The sequence below is a fragment of the Pithys albifrons genome, chromosome 22 (genome assembly GCF_047495875.1).
Source record: "Pithys albifrons albifrons isolate INPA30051 chromosome 22, PitAlb_v1, whole genome shotgun sequence".
Taxonomy (NCBI): domain Eukaryota; kingdom Metazoa; phylum Chordata; class Aves; order Passeriformes; family Thamnophilidae; genus Pithys; species Pithys albifrons.
The window spans coordinates 9002169-9014156 of NC_092479.1; the positions used below are offsets into that span (position 1 = coordinate 9002169).

At 53.4% G+C, this 11988-nt stretch overlaps 2 protein-coding genes across 2 annotated transcripts; both read right to left on the reverse strand.

Annotated features, from left to right (window-relative positions):
* Window positions 1–192: 192 nt before the first annotated feature.
* LOC139681838 (chymotrypsin-like elastase family member 2A) lies at window positions 193–3966 on the reverse strand. Its single transcript, XM_071575551.1, has 8 exons — window positions 3924–3966; window positions 3529–3617; window positions 3000–3097; window positions 2662–2787; window positions 1759–1895; window positions 1007–1152; window positions 723–875; window positions 193–210 (listed from the first exon to the last, which is right to left on the reverse strand). The coding sequence occupies exons 1-8, from the start codon at window positions 3964–3966 to the stop codon at window positions 193–195; spliced, it is 810 nt and encodes a 269-aa protein (XP_071431652.1).
* Window positions 3967–6726: 2760 nt separating this feature from the next.
* On the reverse strand, window positions 6727–11738 carry KIAA2013 (KIAA2013 ortholog). Its single transcript, XM_071575550.1, has 3 exons — window positions 10625–11738; window positions 9111–9964; window positions 6727–7684 (listed from the first exon to the last, which is right to left on the reverse strand). The coding sequence occupies exons 1-3, from the start codon at window positions 11568–11570 to the stop codon at window positions 7658–7660; spliced, it is 1827 nt and encodes a 608-aa protein (XP_071431651.1). The 5' UTR covers window positions 11571–11738; the 3' UTR covers window positions 6727–7657.
* Between the last annotated feature and the right edge of the window lie 250 nt (window positions 11739–11988).

Sequence of the window (11988 nt, forward strand, 5' to 3'; positions counted from 1 at the left end):
CCCAGGAAGGAGGGACAGGGACATGGTTTGTTTTCATCTTGCAAAAAATACTGTTTATTGCCTTGTCGTTGGGGTTAATACTGGTGGTGTTAAAAGCATCGTTTCCCAGTTCTTTGTGACCAAAGGTGTCGTGGTTATGACTTTATTCAAACTGTTTTCCTTCTTGATGTTTCTCATCCAGTTCCCTTTGGATTAGTTGTTTGCCATAACCTACAAAAAAGTGAAGCAAATGAGAAATCAGATCATGAGAATCAGATCAGAAATCAGAATCAGATCAGAGCAGGAATTTGTGAGTAGTCTGTGTTGCTTCCAAGGTGCAGGATTCAAATAACTGAAATAAGATTTTTGCTTCTCAAAGTTTATATTAAACTAAAATCCACTTAATGTTCCAGACTTCAGCAGCACGTGCTGCCTTCCAGGATGCCACTGAAACCACCAGTGCATTGATGAATGCAGATTTGAGTAACCACTTCTGAAATACACAGTAAAATCTATGTGACTACAAATACAGCTCTGGGATAAAGGGAGAATGCATTCCTGAATGTTAAGGCTTATTTAAAAGTGACAGTAATTGGGATAGCTATTTAAAAAAGAGGATACTTTTGGCTGGTCAGGGCTGAATGAACAGTGATACAGCTCAGTGAGCAAGGGGGAGAATCCCAGTCAGAGGGAACCTCAGCAAATCCAAGTGTCCTGTCCTCCAGGAGCAGCCAGAGCCTCACCTGCTCGATCCAGCCGTTGTAGGCAGAGACCCTGGTGAACACAGAGGGCTTGTGGTAGTAGTTGCAGCCCAGGGAAGAGCCAAAGCTGACGATGCCGTGCACCTCCCACCTGCCGTCGGCCCCTTGGCAGTTCAGTGGGCCCCCAGAGTCCCCCTGGGAGGAAAGGGAGCACAGTCAGTGGCACTTGGAGTGGGAAAGCTGCTCTCTGGGGTTTTTTAAGGCTTTCCCTCCCATCAGGCCTGTTTGGGTGTGCCCCCTCTGGGAAGGGTGTTCTCTGCACTCACGTTACAGCTGGAGATGATTCCATCCCCACCAGCACAGACCATGGTGGGCTTCACTGTCTTTCCCCACCAGGAGGGCTGGGAACAGGTTGCATAATCCACCACCAGCAGAAGGCCTTGCTGCAGGTCATCAGGAAGAGGTCCATTGGCTGGAGGGAACAGAAAAAGGGCTCAGGGTCCCACCTGGCACTGAAGGAAGAGCAAACCCCACTGCTGAGGCTCCCCCAGGCCCTGGGTACCATCCATCCAGGTAAGACTCTCCATTCTCTTATACAAGGGGAAAAAAAGCCTTAACTTACTAAAAATTTGTGTTGCATTAGAAAATGTCTCATTGTTAGAGAAATAAAGGGCTGCTCTTTGTTCAGGGGTTTGCAATTTACTTGTCCCTCAGGAATTGCCTCCTGGCACTCTGCTGAGGCCTCTGAGATTTTCTTCCCTTCACTTTTATTCCCCCATGTGTCTTTTCAGACACCCAGAAGGTGTGTTGGGATTGGCAAATGCACCATCTGCACTGCTCCCATCTGTGCTACAACAGCTCCTGAGAGCTCAGAAGGGCCCTCTGGGCACCCCCAGCCCCATTACAGGCAAAGGAAACTTGAAAGGCAGCGGAAATCCTGTTTGGGAGTGAAGGGGGGCCCAATAGCACAAATTCCACCCCCACATTTAGCACCAGGGACAGTCTCTGCCAGTCTCAGGGCAGAAGGCACCTCTGGGGGTTGGGGTTTGCCCCAGGTGAGGAGGTGGCAGGTACTCACTCTGCAGCCTGCCCCAGCCCGTCACGTAGCAGGCAGTGTTGGAGGGCAGGGTGCTCTGGGCACGGGGCAGGCAGGCCAGCTGGATCTGGGCACTCAGGGGCACCTGCTCAGGGAGCTTGATCAGAGCAATGTCGTACCTGTGGGCACACACAGTGTGAGTGGGCAGAGAAAGGGCAGGGGGAAAAGCTTTGCAAATGGATCCAGACACAGGAGCAGGAAACAGCACTTGGCCTATTCCAGTGAGCAGCAGGGGGGCAAGGAGGCAAAAGTGGGAAAGACTCTTGCACTCCCCAGCAATGGGGAGACCTGTGGACTGGCAGAGCATTTGCTGCAGAACTGTCCCCTTTCCTGCAGGGCAAGTTGTCTTTTATAGATTTTTTTTTCACCAAAACAAAGGATGTGTTAGAACTCCCTCCAGGGACCTGGAACTGAGGGGATTTCTTTGCTAATGCCCTTACCCTCCAGCAGGGCATGAGGTCCTTCAGCAAGAATATTAATTATTAGATATTACAGATATTAATACCTCTGATCAATAATAGTGTCTATGATGTTTGTAGGAGGGCCCAAAGAGTGTTGTATAAAATACTTCATTCCCTTTCACTGTACAAATGGTGTCATTGCACAGAACAGCTTCTCACCCAGGCATGGGCATGCAAAGTGGCATCTGAAAACCCAATTAATCAGTAAACTATTCATATTGTTAATTGCTCTTTACTCTCTTGAGAGGGTAAAGGTATAAACTGGAGACTCCACTCTCATCTCTGAGCAAACATTTAGAAGCCCCACTGCAAGATGTAACAGGAGGCTCCGAGTGTTTTTGCTGCCACAGCTCCAGGGGTGGGATTTGGGCAGTTTGATTTTTGCCCTGGATTTGTAAACTGCAAAATACCTGCACCAACTCACCCATTTGAAACGTGCTGTGGGTCCCAGTTCTCGTGGACAATGATCTTTTCAGGAGAAAGTGCAACTGACCCTTTTTCCTCAGCTGCCAGGTTGTACTTCCCAAGGAGCACTCGATATGTCCGAGAACTGGCAAGGAAAGGGTTAAAGCTCAGGGTTGCAGCTGCTGCTCTGCCCCCTGAGAGGCTCAGGAAGAACATCCCTGCTGTGACCTCCCATCTCAGGAATGATGAACTTGACCTGAAACTTGGAGCTCTTCCCTGGGAGGGGGAACTGGCACTGTTGCGTTTTTGCTTCCCCTCCCTCAGCTCCTGTGGGTGCAGATTCCCCCCGTTCCTCACCTGATGCAGTGGGCAGCTGTCAGCACCCAGTTGGTGGCAATGAGGGTCCCTCCACAGGTGTGATGCCACTTGCCATTGGAGTAGTACTGGAGAGAGGCCTGGGATCAAGGGACCAAGTAAGGCTCAGGGTTTTGTTACAGGGTTTTCCTTGGTGCACTTTATTCCTGCACCCAGAGCACAACTCGCTGCTGCAAGAGGGTGGAAGGCTTTGGAGCAACAAGTTTCCAGCTCCTGGGCACAAAAAAGCTTTCCCTCCTTCCCCATCATCCAAAAGCTTGAGCTTTTAAATTTATCTTGTTAAATAGCCAAGTCTACTTGACTTGAAACACAAAAACCAGCCAGAGGTGGCACATTCAGAGCTTTCTTAGAAAGGCTGAGAGTTTTGGGATTGATCAGAATGGAACAGCCAAAACCTCAGTCAGGGCAGGCAAGAGGCAGCAAAGGAAAAGTGAGAGGTGGGTTTGTCCAGCTGTGCTGGGCGGGGAGGAAACAGCCCCGGGGGCTCCAGGGGAGGCACAGAATGACCAACCTGCCAGGGCCAGCTGTAGGGTCTTGCATTTTCCCCTCCAACAACTCTGGACACGAGAGGGGGGTAGGCAGGAACCCCACAGCCAAGGGCTGGAAAATATACAGAGAATTTGTGTTTTAAAAGCAGTAAAAAATGCCTGTAAGAGATGGAAAGCCCAGCACCCAGTCACTGTTTCAAGAGGCCTTTGCCCATTAACTGCCTGGGCTGTCCCTCTGTCTGCTTTGTTGCTCTGCTTTCTCTTAAATGGAAAGTTGTTTCTAGATTTCAATTAACTCTTTCTCCTGACGCTCATGCAGAGATTGGACACTCCTAAAACTCATGCAGAGATTGGACACTCCTAAAACTCATGCAGAGATTGGACACTCCTGAAACTCATGCAGAGATTGGACACTTACCTGCAGGTGCCAGAGCCACCACAGCCAGGAGGACTCCAAACATGGTGCTGGTTCCTGTGTGCTGCAGCCTCCACTCCACAAACCATTTTATGTGGTCTCCTTTATCTCTGGGACACCTGACTTACAGTGCAGAGCTATTCCAGTACCAATGGAAAACTTGTGTAATTGTGGGATAATTTTTTATATACACAAGTTGTCAAAAAATCCCCATTTAGGTGGACCTTGGAGCCAGGCTATATAAACAACTTGGTTTAAAAGGATTCCAAATTAGTTGCTTATTATTTGTAGCAGCTGTTTTCCTTTCCATTGCCTTGAAAGTTCATCACAAAGGTGTTCTCAGAAGGAAAATGGTAGATGAATTTTTTTACCACGTGGTGACATGTCAGCAATGTCTGATCTATCCAGACAGTGATGGATTCAGACATGTCAGCACAGTTGGATTAGTTGATCTCTGGAGGCTCCTTTCAGCCTTAATTATTGTATAATTCTGTGATTGCTTGAAGTTTTATTTTATTCTGGGTTTCTTTTTTTCTCTTGGGGTGAATGGCATCTTCCACTTTGTGCTGGCTGAAACCCTTTATCTTCTTTCCCAGCTCAAGCTCCACGTGTCCAGCTCACCAGACCTTCAGGAAACCAGACTGTGCTCACTTTGAAGTGGAACATGTTTGAAGCCACAGCAGGAACCAGCTGTGCTGCAAGAGGGAGAAATCCTGGTGCATGTGCTGAGTCAGACTCATTGCTGGGCTGCTTCCCCTTGTGAGCTCAGGGGCTCAGCCCTGGGGGCTCCTGCAGCCCTGCCCAGGGGCTGTGCCCCCCAGAGCAGTGTGACCTGGGCTGGGCATGGAGAGGGGTAAAGCATCCCCAGGGACAGGGCAGAGCAGGCATTTACACCCCCCAGAGCTGCTGCCTCAGAGGGAAGTGTCCTCATCCTGCTCTGGGGCACAGGGTGGGACTCTTGAGGAGGGGCCTGTGCAGGGCTGAGGGCTGGATTTGCTGATCCTTGGGGGGCCCTCCCAGCTCAGCATGTTCTGTGATTCTGTAATTCATTGTTGACATTTGAGATGAATTACTTGATATCAACCCTTACCCTTGGCTCTGTCTCCCCTTTTATCTTCTCCTCCAGGCATTTCCCATCCTCTGTCACATTTCCATCCACTAACCCTTGAGAAACTGCTGTGGTCATTTAAAACCCAAACATCTCTGTCCCAGCTCACACACAGGGAGCAAACTTAGAATGGGAACAAATATCAAACCACCAGTTTTGTAAGCAGAGCAGTGCTGTAAGTACAGACCAAACCAGGGGCTCAAACATCCTGAAATCAAACTGTTGTTCAATGTCAGCACTAGCAAAGAGCAGAATCCCTGATTTCTGCAGCCTCCACAGAGCAGTAGGTGCTGCTCTGGATGGGAGATGTCTGGAGCACATGTGGAAGGCAGAAGCACAGGATGCTTTGCTGTTTTGTCTGCCTCAGGAATGCATTTTCCTGCCCAGACAACAGCACTTGAGAAAGCCCCATTCTGAATTGCAAATTGGATCAACCAAACCCTGTCCTGGCATCTTGTATTTATTATCTGACAAAAGCAGAAACCAGAATTAACTGAGTGCAGAACTTAGTCCTAAGTTTTTTTCCATTTATTAGTTGGCTCTCTTAGTGTCTGAATTTACAAGGTAAACATTTTATGATGCTGTTCAGCTCCCATGTCACCATCATCCTCACTGAATTACAACTGAAACTACATTTTGGATGGTCAGTTACTGTTTCAACTTTCCTGGTTTATTGTGTGCTTGTAAACGTGGACTTTTGTTTAGTTCTTGAAGTATTTCTGTTCACAAATAGAACCTTCTGCTCTAAGCACCAAACCCCTGATCTTTTTCCCTTTCTCCTTTGAGAAGGAATTCTGAGACAGTTCTTTTGTTGTAGGGGAAATGATCAGAAGAATCATAATGTATTTAATGCAAAACACTCCAGAGCTGTTTTGTTTTGCTCCACTCAGGCTTTATGTAATGATTGTTTATCTGCCCTTTCCAGGCCAAGTCTGAACAGTCTTCCTGGGACTCTGTGGCCACCTCAGTGCCAGGAACACCCAAAGGCTCAGCCCCAGTGACCCCACGGGGCCTTGGGAGCAGCACCCTGGGAGCTCTTTATCCTCCTCCTGCCAGATGGGTCAGAGGCTGAGCAGCCCCTGAACTGCAGCAGCTTCTGGTATGTTGTTACAGCAGAATAGCAAAGACCTCTTTAACACACAATGTACACAATTTATCATGGACTCTCTTGCCTCCCTTAATTAATTCCCTCGCAGGGAACTAATTAGTAAGTGGAATTGCCTGCAGGTAAGATACAGACATTGAAATCTACTTTTCTGAGGGAGCTTTTTGTCTGAAACCAAAGAGTAACCTCTATAAAATTAAAATTCAAAGTTAAATCCTGCCCCAGCCTTTCCTTGGGAGCACCAGCTGTGCCAAATTCATCCCCTGTGAATGGTCATTAAATCTGCTGTTTGGTCATTACCTGGGACTGTTCCTGTTCCTAAAACTGAACCTTGGCCAATGTTCTCAGGGAGAACAAGGTTATCCAGAGCAGGGAAATGGAGAGGAGCAGGACCCTGTGTGCTTCTCTCTCTAGTTGTGCCTTCCAGATTCCTGTTTGCAGCTTAGACCCAACTATATATATTATTTTCCACACTGTGTTCTCTTAGAATCCAAGCACTTTGGGAGTCAATACTGGCCAGAGAGGAGGGTGGGGAGCAAGGGCAGGAGAGAACAGAGACAAAACAACCAGAAAACTCAACTACACTTCAGCAATCAGGTGAGACTGAAAGGTGTTTATTTAGAAACAACAGCTTTGGTATTTTAAAACCAAACAAGCTTTAAATCACTATAAAGTGGGATGTCTCCCCCCACAGCCCAAACAGATCAATGCACAAAGTCTCAGGAGGCTTAGAGTAGGGAAGCTGCACATCAGCATTTCCAAGTGTAAATCCAGAAAATAATTTCAGCAAACTGATTTTACACTCTACAGTCATAAAGGCTGAAAAACCTGTTACCAGCACTTGGGTATCTACAGCTCCATCGACTGTTACTGAAGTGGAGGCAAAATTATAAACATCCTCCCCCTCCCCCCAGCAATAAATTAAAAAATGTGTATCAGAAAGGAAGTTCCACTACAGTTTTCCAGTTAACTCTCTGAAGGGAATCATCATTCTTTATTTTCCTGCAGAATTAAAAAAATCAAGCAAATCAAAATATCAAAGAACTTGGTACTTTCAAGTATTTTCACCAAATGGATTACTCTTGGGGAACTGAACAGCTGACAGGGAAAAGGAAGCATCTGTTACAGGAGCTTCTGGCATGAACTCCTCAACCACCACACCCTCAGATTCCTGTCTTAGCAAGGCACAAAAGGATTGTTGCTTTCAGAAGGTCCTTGTTCTCAGCTGCAAAGTGGTCAGATGTCTTGTGCAAGTGGAGGCTGAAAGCAGGACTAGGGCTGGTCACAGGGCTGGGCCCAGCTGGCTGATGGAACTGGGGTTTATTCCAACACCATCCACCTCTCAGTGCTCCAGAGATGCTGAACTTCAGCAGGGCCCACTCCTGCCCTGGATCTGCACCATCTCCACGGGCAGGAGCTGCAGGCAGGAGGAGGCAGCAGAGTTTGCTGTCACTGCAGACCCTGCAGTGTCCAGGACGAGGTGCTGGCTCAGCCCTGGGCTGGGCTGTGAAGCTTCTGGGCCTTTCAGTGAGCAGAGCCAGGGACAGTCACCTGCAGCAACGGGCACAGGTCACTTGGGAGAAGGCAGAAGGTCTTGGAGACGACAAAGGCAACCAGAGACAACAGTGAAAAGGACATAATGACCCGATTCCAGGGACACATTCTGGGACAAAGCCACTGTGCACACCACAGCCCCCCACCCTCCTCCTCTGCACTAAGGTTTGGAGCATGATCAGGGGCTTGTGCTGCAGTTGTCTGGCCCGCAGATCCATCTCACCCCTCTTCCTGGGTTAGTCTGTCCAGCCACAAGCACCTCCCACCCGTTCCTTCAGGGGATGACAAGTGTTCACACCTGCCTGGGCTCAGGCCTGACCCCCAGGGCCCAACATGGCAAAGCCACTGGGCTGGCAGGGGAATTTCCAACTCCTGTAATCAGCCCTTATTTGCTCTCTGTCAGGTTTAGTCCAGTACCTGCTGTCTGGCCTGAGCTATCAGAAAGTGAATTTGTTTTTATGATTTGGAATAACAGGGCAATCTAAAGCTATAACCTTTCCTCTGACAGCTCTACTTAACTATCTCCTTTTTATTTCCTTTTTTTTAACACAAGCTACATTTAACTCTTTTCAGCCCTCAGGAGGGGAAGCCTTTGAACAGCACAAGGAGCCCACACAGCAGATCCAGTCTGGCCTTGCATTTCCCCTCTGTATCAACACACAACCAGAGAGTCCCAGGATTACCTGCAGAACTCACCAGCTGTTGTCTGTTCTGGGCTGAGTTTTTACTACCAACAGGTTTTCTAAGGCAACTCACACCAAGAATTTCAAATTCTTCACACCCAAGTGAGATGCAGCAGAGCCTTCAGCTCACAGCAGAAAGGACTCAGCACTTTCCTTGACACAGCTTTGCATTGTCTGAATGGGAGAAACACCAACTCAGCTCCTTCCCCAAACAATGGTGGCAAAGGTGGTTTGATGGAGGATGCTGAGTGTCCATAGAACATGTACCAGGAGCCCCAAAAGTCAGAACCTTCACCTGAGAACCCCAACCTGCACCTGGGCGTGGCTGTGCCGTGTCACACGTTGAGCCCAGGTGTGCACACCTGCCCACAGCACAGACACACAGCAGCTCTCACAAGCTTTCTGGTATTGCAGAACATGAAACATCATCTCATGACATTCCTGGCTTGGAAACAAGCAATGTCCTCCACTGAGGTGTGGAAAAAGGACAGAAAGCTGTGGCTACCTCCACCTGCAGCTTACAAATCTAAGGAGAGCTGATGAGTTTCTCATTCCTAATGTCTGAGCCCTCCTGCTCCAACCCCTGCCCTGACCCTCCCTCTTGCAAGAAGAGGTCACACGTTGCTTGCTGCAAGAGACTGAAAATTTTCTCAGTCCAAGACAGAAGCTGCCCAGGCAGAGCTGACAGAACATCAGGCTGACAACACTCGGTGGACAGCAGGCAGAGCAGCAGCCTATACCTTACTCCTGAAGAGTGGCTTGGCTCCCGGCCCACAATATTCGTTGTAGATGAGTTTGAACAGAAACAAGTGAAACAAAGTGATTAAGGAGGCCACACTGAACCAGAAGAGGAAGGGTAAGCCTGGGTATTGCTTGGCCATGTGCTCCTCATGGGCCAGGATGGCTTTGAGGTGGAGTGTGTGTCTCAGGTCCTGCAGGTGCACCAGGTCTGTGGAGATGTAGAGCAGGGGCGTGATGGGCTGGGTGACCATGACGGGGAAGGTGCGTCCTCGCGCCTCCGCGCTGAGCTCCACGGGCTCGTTCAGGCAGCCGGCCTCGCAGGCAAAGAGCCTCGCCGCGGGCTCCTGGGGCTTCACGGACACCTGCAGGAAGGGCTTCCCCTCAGCATCCAGCAGCACAGCCAGGCTGATCAAGTCCTTGTGGTAACGGATGCCGCGCAAGGAGTAGCTGTTGTGCAGCACGTCGGGGTCAGCCTGGAACTGCAGGTGGTTCTCGGTGAACTGCAGCCCCCCGAAGCTGAGCACCATGCCCTGCAGGAGCCCGTGCACTCCCGCTGCCAGCAGCCCCCTGCAGCCCCGCTTCTGCAGGGTCAGCTTCCACAGGTCTGCCAGCTGCAGCACCTGGGCCACGCTGCCCAGCCGGGCCGGCCACAGGGGCTGGGCGTGCATGGTGGGGTGGCCGCTGAAACAGTGGTCGGCGTAGCCGAGGCTGCCCTCGAGCCGCGCCCGCTCCTCGGCGCCCAGCGCGGGGTCCAGCAGCGGGGCCGGCACCGTGGACAGCACGTAGTACAGGGTGAGGTTAACGGTGTCACTGGAGGGAGTGTGAGCATCCGTGATCTTCCTCATTTCGATCCCTGCAACCAGAGAAACCGGGGCATCACCGGGGGAAAGATCAGAGGTGCACGTTGTGTGCAGTGCTCAGGGGCTCTCTGTGACACCCAATAACCCTCTGCCCACAAACCACCCAGGGAAACGTCTCCTTGTGTTTGTCCAAGGAGATCTCTCAGCACTTGGAGGCTGAAAGGCAAATCCCATAAAGACAAAGCTGCTCTGACACACAGGTGCCCCCTGTCACCATGACTCTGCAAGAATGAGCTGCCAAGGGAACATCTGTCTTTTTACTGGCTATAAAATGGCAAACTCTACATTACCTGGGCAGCAAGATCATTAAAATCTTACAAAAACCATCTTTGGAATCTTAAGCAAAGCCATCCTTGTGCTGTTAAGGACAATCCTGAACTCCCGTGCAGAAATGTGTCTTTTATGCTGTCACTGAAGGTCGGGTCTATTTCCAGCTCGTGTGCTGGGCAGATCAGTGAAGCTCCCGAGCCACAGAAGGCACCACGCCCAGAGCTCTGACCAGACACGTTCTGCTGTCGCTCCCTCTGTGCAGTCGGGTGCACTCCCCTGGTTCCAAACCAGGAACACTCTCGCTATCCCACAGCCCCCGAGGGGAAGTGGAGCCTCTGGACACCTCACAGCGACCAGGCCACTGAGCTTTGCCCCTTCCTCACCTGAAGTGAACAGGTCAGACCAGGCCTGCTGGTGCTCCTGCAGAAGCTCTTCCACCCCCACCTGCATCAGCTCCAGCAGCTCCTTCCTGGCCGCCTCCCGCAGCCGGGCCGTGCCCTCCTCCAGCCCCGCGGGCTCCAGCGGCTCCGAGGTGTGAACCACGGACAGCACCGTGTCCTCCCACTGCGACTGCGGCGCCACGAGCACGCGGCCCGGGAGCCTCTGGGCGGCCACGGCGAGGAGCACGACGCGGTCGGAGCCGGGCAGGGCGATGCGGCCCGAGGCGAGCGCGATCTGGCGCTCCCCGGCGCGCTCGGTGCTGGTGGCGAAGCGCGGGGCGGGCGCGGGGGCCGCGCTGGCCTCGAAGGCGGCGGGGCGGGCGGTGGGGTTGGCGACGCGGAGGCGCTGCAGGAAGAGGCGCGGGCGGGCGCGGTGCGCCAGCACATCCTCCCGCACCGTCACGCAGTCGGCGGGGCCGGGCCCGGCGTGCAGCCCCCGCACCGCCCGCACCGCCCCGTCCCGCAGCGCCGCCAGCGCCGCGCGCGCCTCCCCGCGCCCGCCCAGCGCCCGCAGCCGGACCAGCGCGGGGAACTCGGTGGCGAGCGCGGGCCCCGCCGCGGGCCCCGCCGCCCGCACCCAGAGCCGCCCCGCGGCCGCGTCCAGCAGCACGAACCCGTTCCCCGCCAGCGCGGGCCCCGCCGCGGCCCCGGGCGGCGACAGCGGCAGCGCATCCCCGTGCGGGGCCGGTCCCCGGCGGGCGCCCAGGGCCGCCCGCAGGCACAGCGCGGAGGGCCCGCCCGGCTCGGCCCCGCCGCCCGCGGCCCGCGCCCGCCCCGCGCCCAGGTACCAGTAGGCCGCGAGCAGCAGCGCCAGCAGCAGCAGCAGCCGCCGCGCCCAACTGCTCGACAGCAGCCCCGGCAGCGCCTTCAGCCGCTGCTGCGGCCACATGTGCGGGCGGGGCGGCGCGGCCTGGCCCGGTCCGGCACTGCCCGGCCCGGCCCGGCTCGGCCCGCGCTAGGCCGCCATGCCCGCCGCGCTTGGCGGCGCCTTCGCGACGCTTTGCGACACCGCGCACCGCCCCTACGGGAGGGGCTGGGGAGGGACCGGAACCGGAACCGGAACCGGAACCGGAACCGACACCAAAAGATGGACCGACACCGACCCCGACCCTCCCGCACCGCCCCCGGCCCTGCCCCGCTCCGGGCCCGCCCCAGGCCGGGGCTGCCGCTCTGTGCCCCCCGCGCCGGACACGGCACCGACGGAACAGCCCCGGGGGCTCCCGTGCTCAGCGGCGCTCGGCGCCGTGCGGGGGCACAGCCCGTGGGGAGGGACAGCCCGTGGGGAGGGACAGCCCGTGGGGAGGGAC

What these genes read in the sequence shown, in the direction of transcription:
- KIAA2013 (XM_071575550.1), bottom strand. Translation starts at nt 11,570, where the DNA reads ATGTGGCCGCAGCAGCGGCTGAAGGCGCTGCCGGGGCTGCTGTCGAGC. An exon ending in GTCTGACCTGTTCACTTCAG is followed by an intron (nt 9,965 to 10,624) that starts GTGAGGAAGGGG and finishes CTCTGGTTGCAG; the next exon opens with GGATCGAAATGAGGAAGATC. An exon ending in AGCCACTCTTCAGGAGTAAG is followed by an intron (nt 7,685 to 9,110) that starts GTATAGGCTGCT and finishes CCGTTGCTGCAG; the next exon opens with GTGACTGTCCCTGGCTCTGC.
- LOC139681838 (XM_071575551.1), bottom strand. Translation starts at nt 3,966, where the DNA reads ATGTTTGGAGTCCTCCTGGCTGTGGTGGCTCTGGCACCTGCAG. An exon ending in CCTACAGCTGGCCCTGGCAG is followed by an intron (nt 3,098 to 3,528) that starts GTTGGTCATTCT and finishes CCTTGATCCCAG; the next exon opens with GCCTCTCTCCAGTACTACTC. An exon ending in GAATCATCTCCAGCTGTAAC is followed by an intron (nt 876 to 1,006) that starts GTGAGTGCAGAG and finishes CTTTCCTCCCAG; the next exon opens with GGGGACTCTGGGGGCCCACT.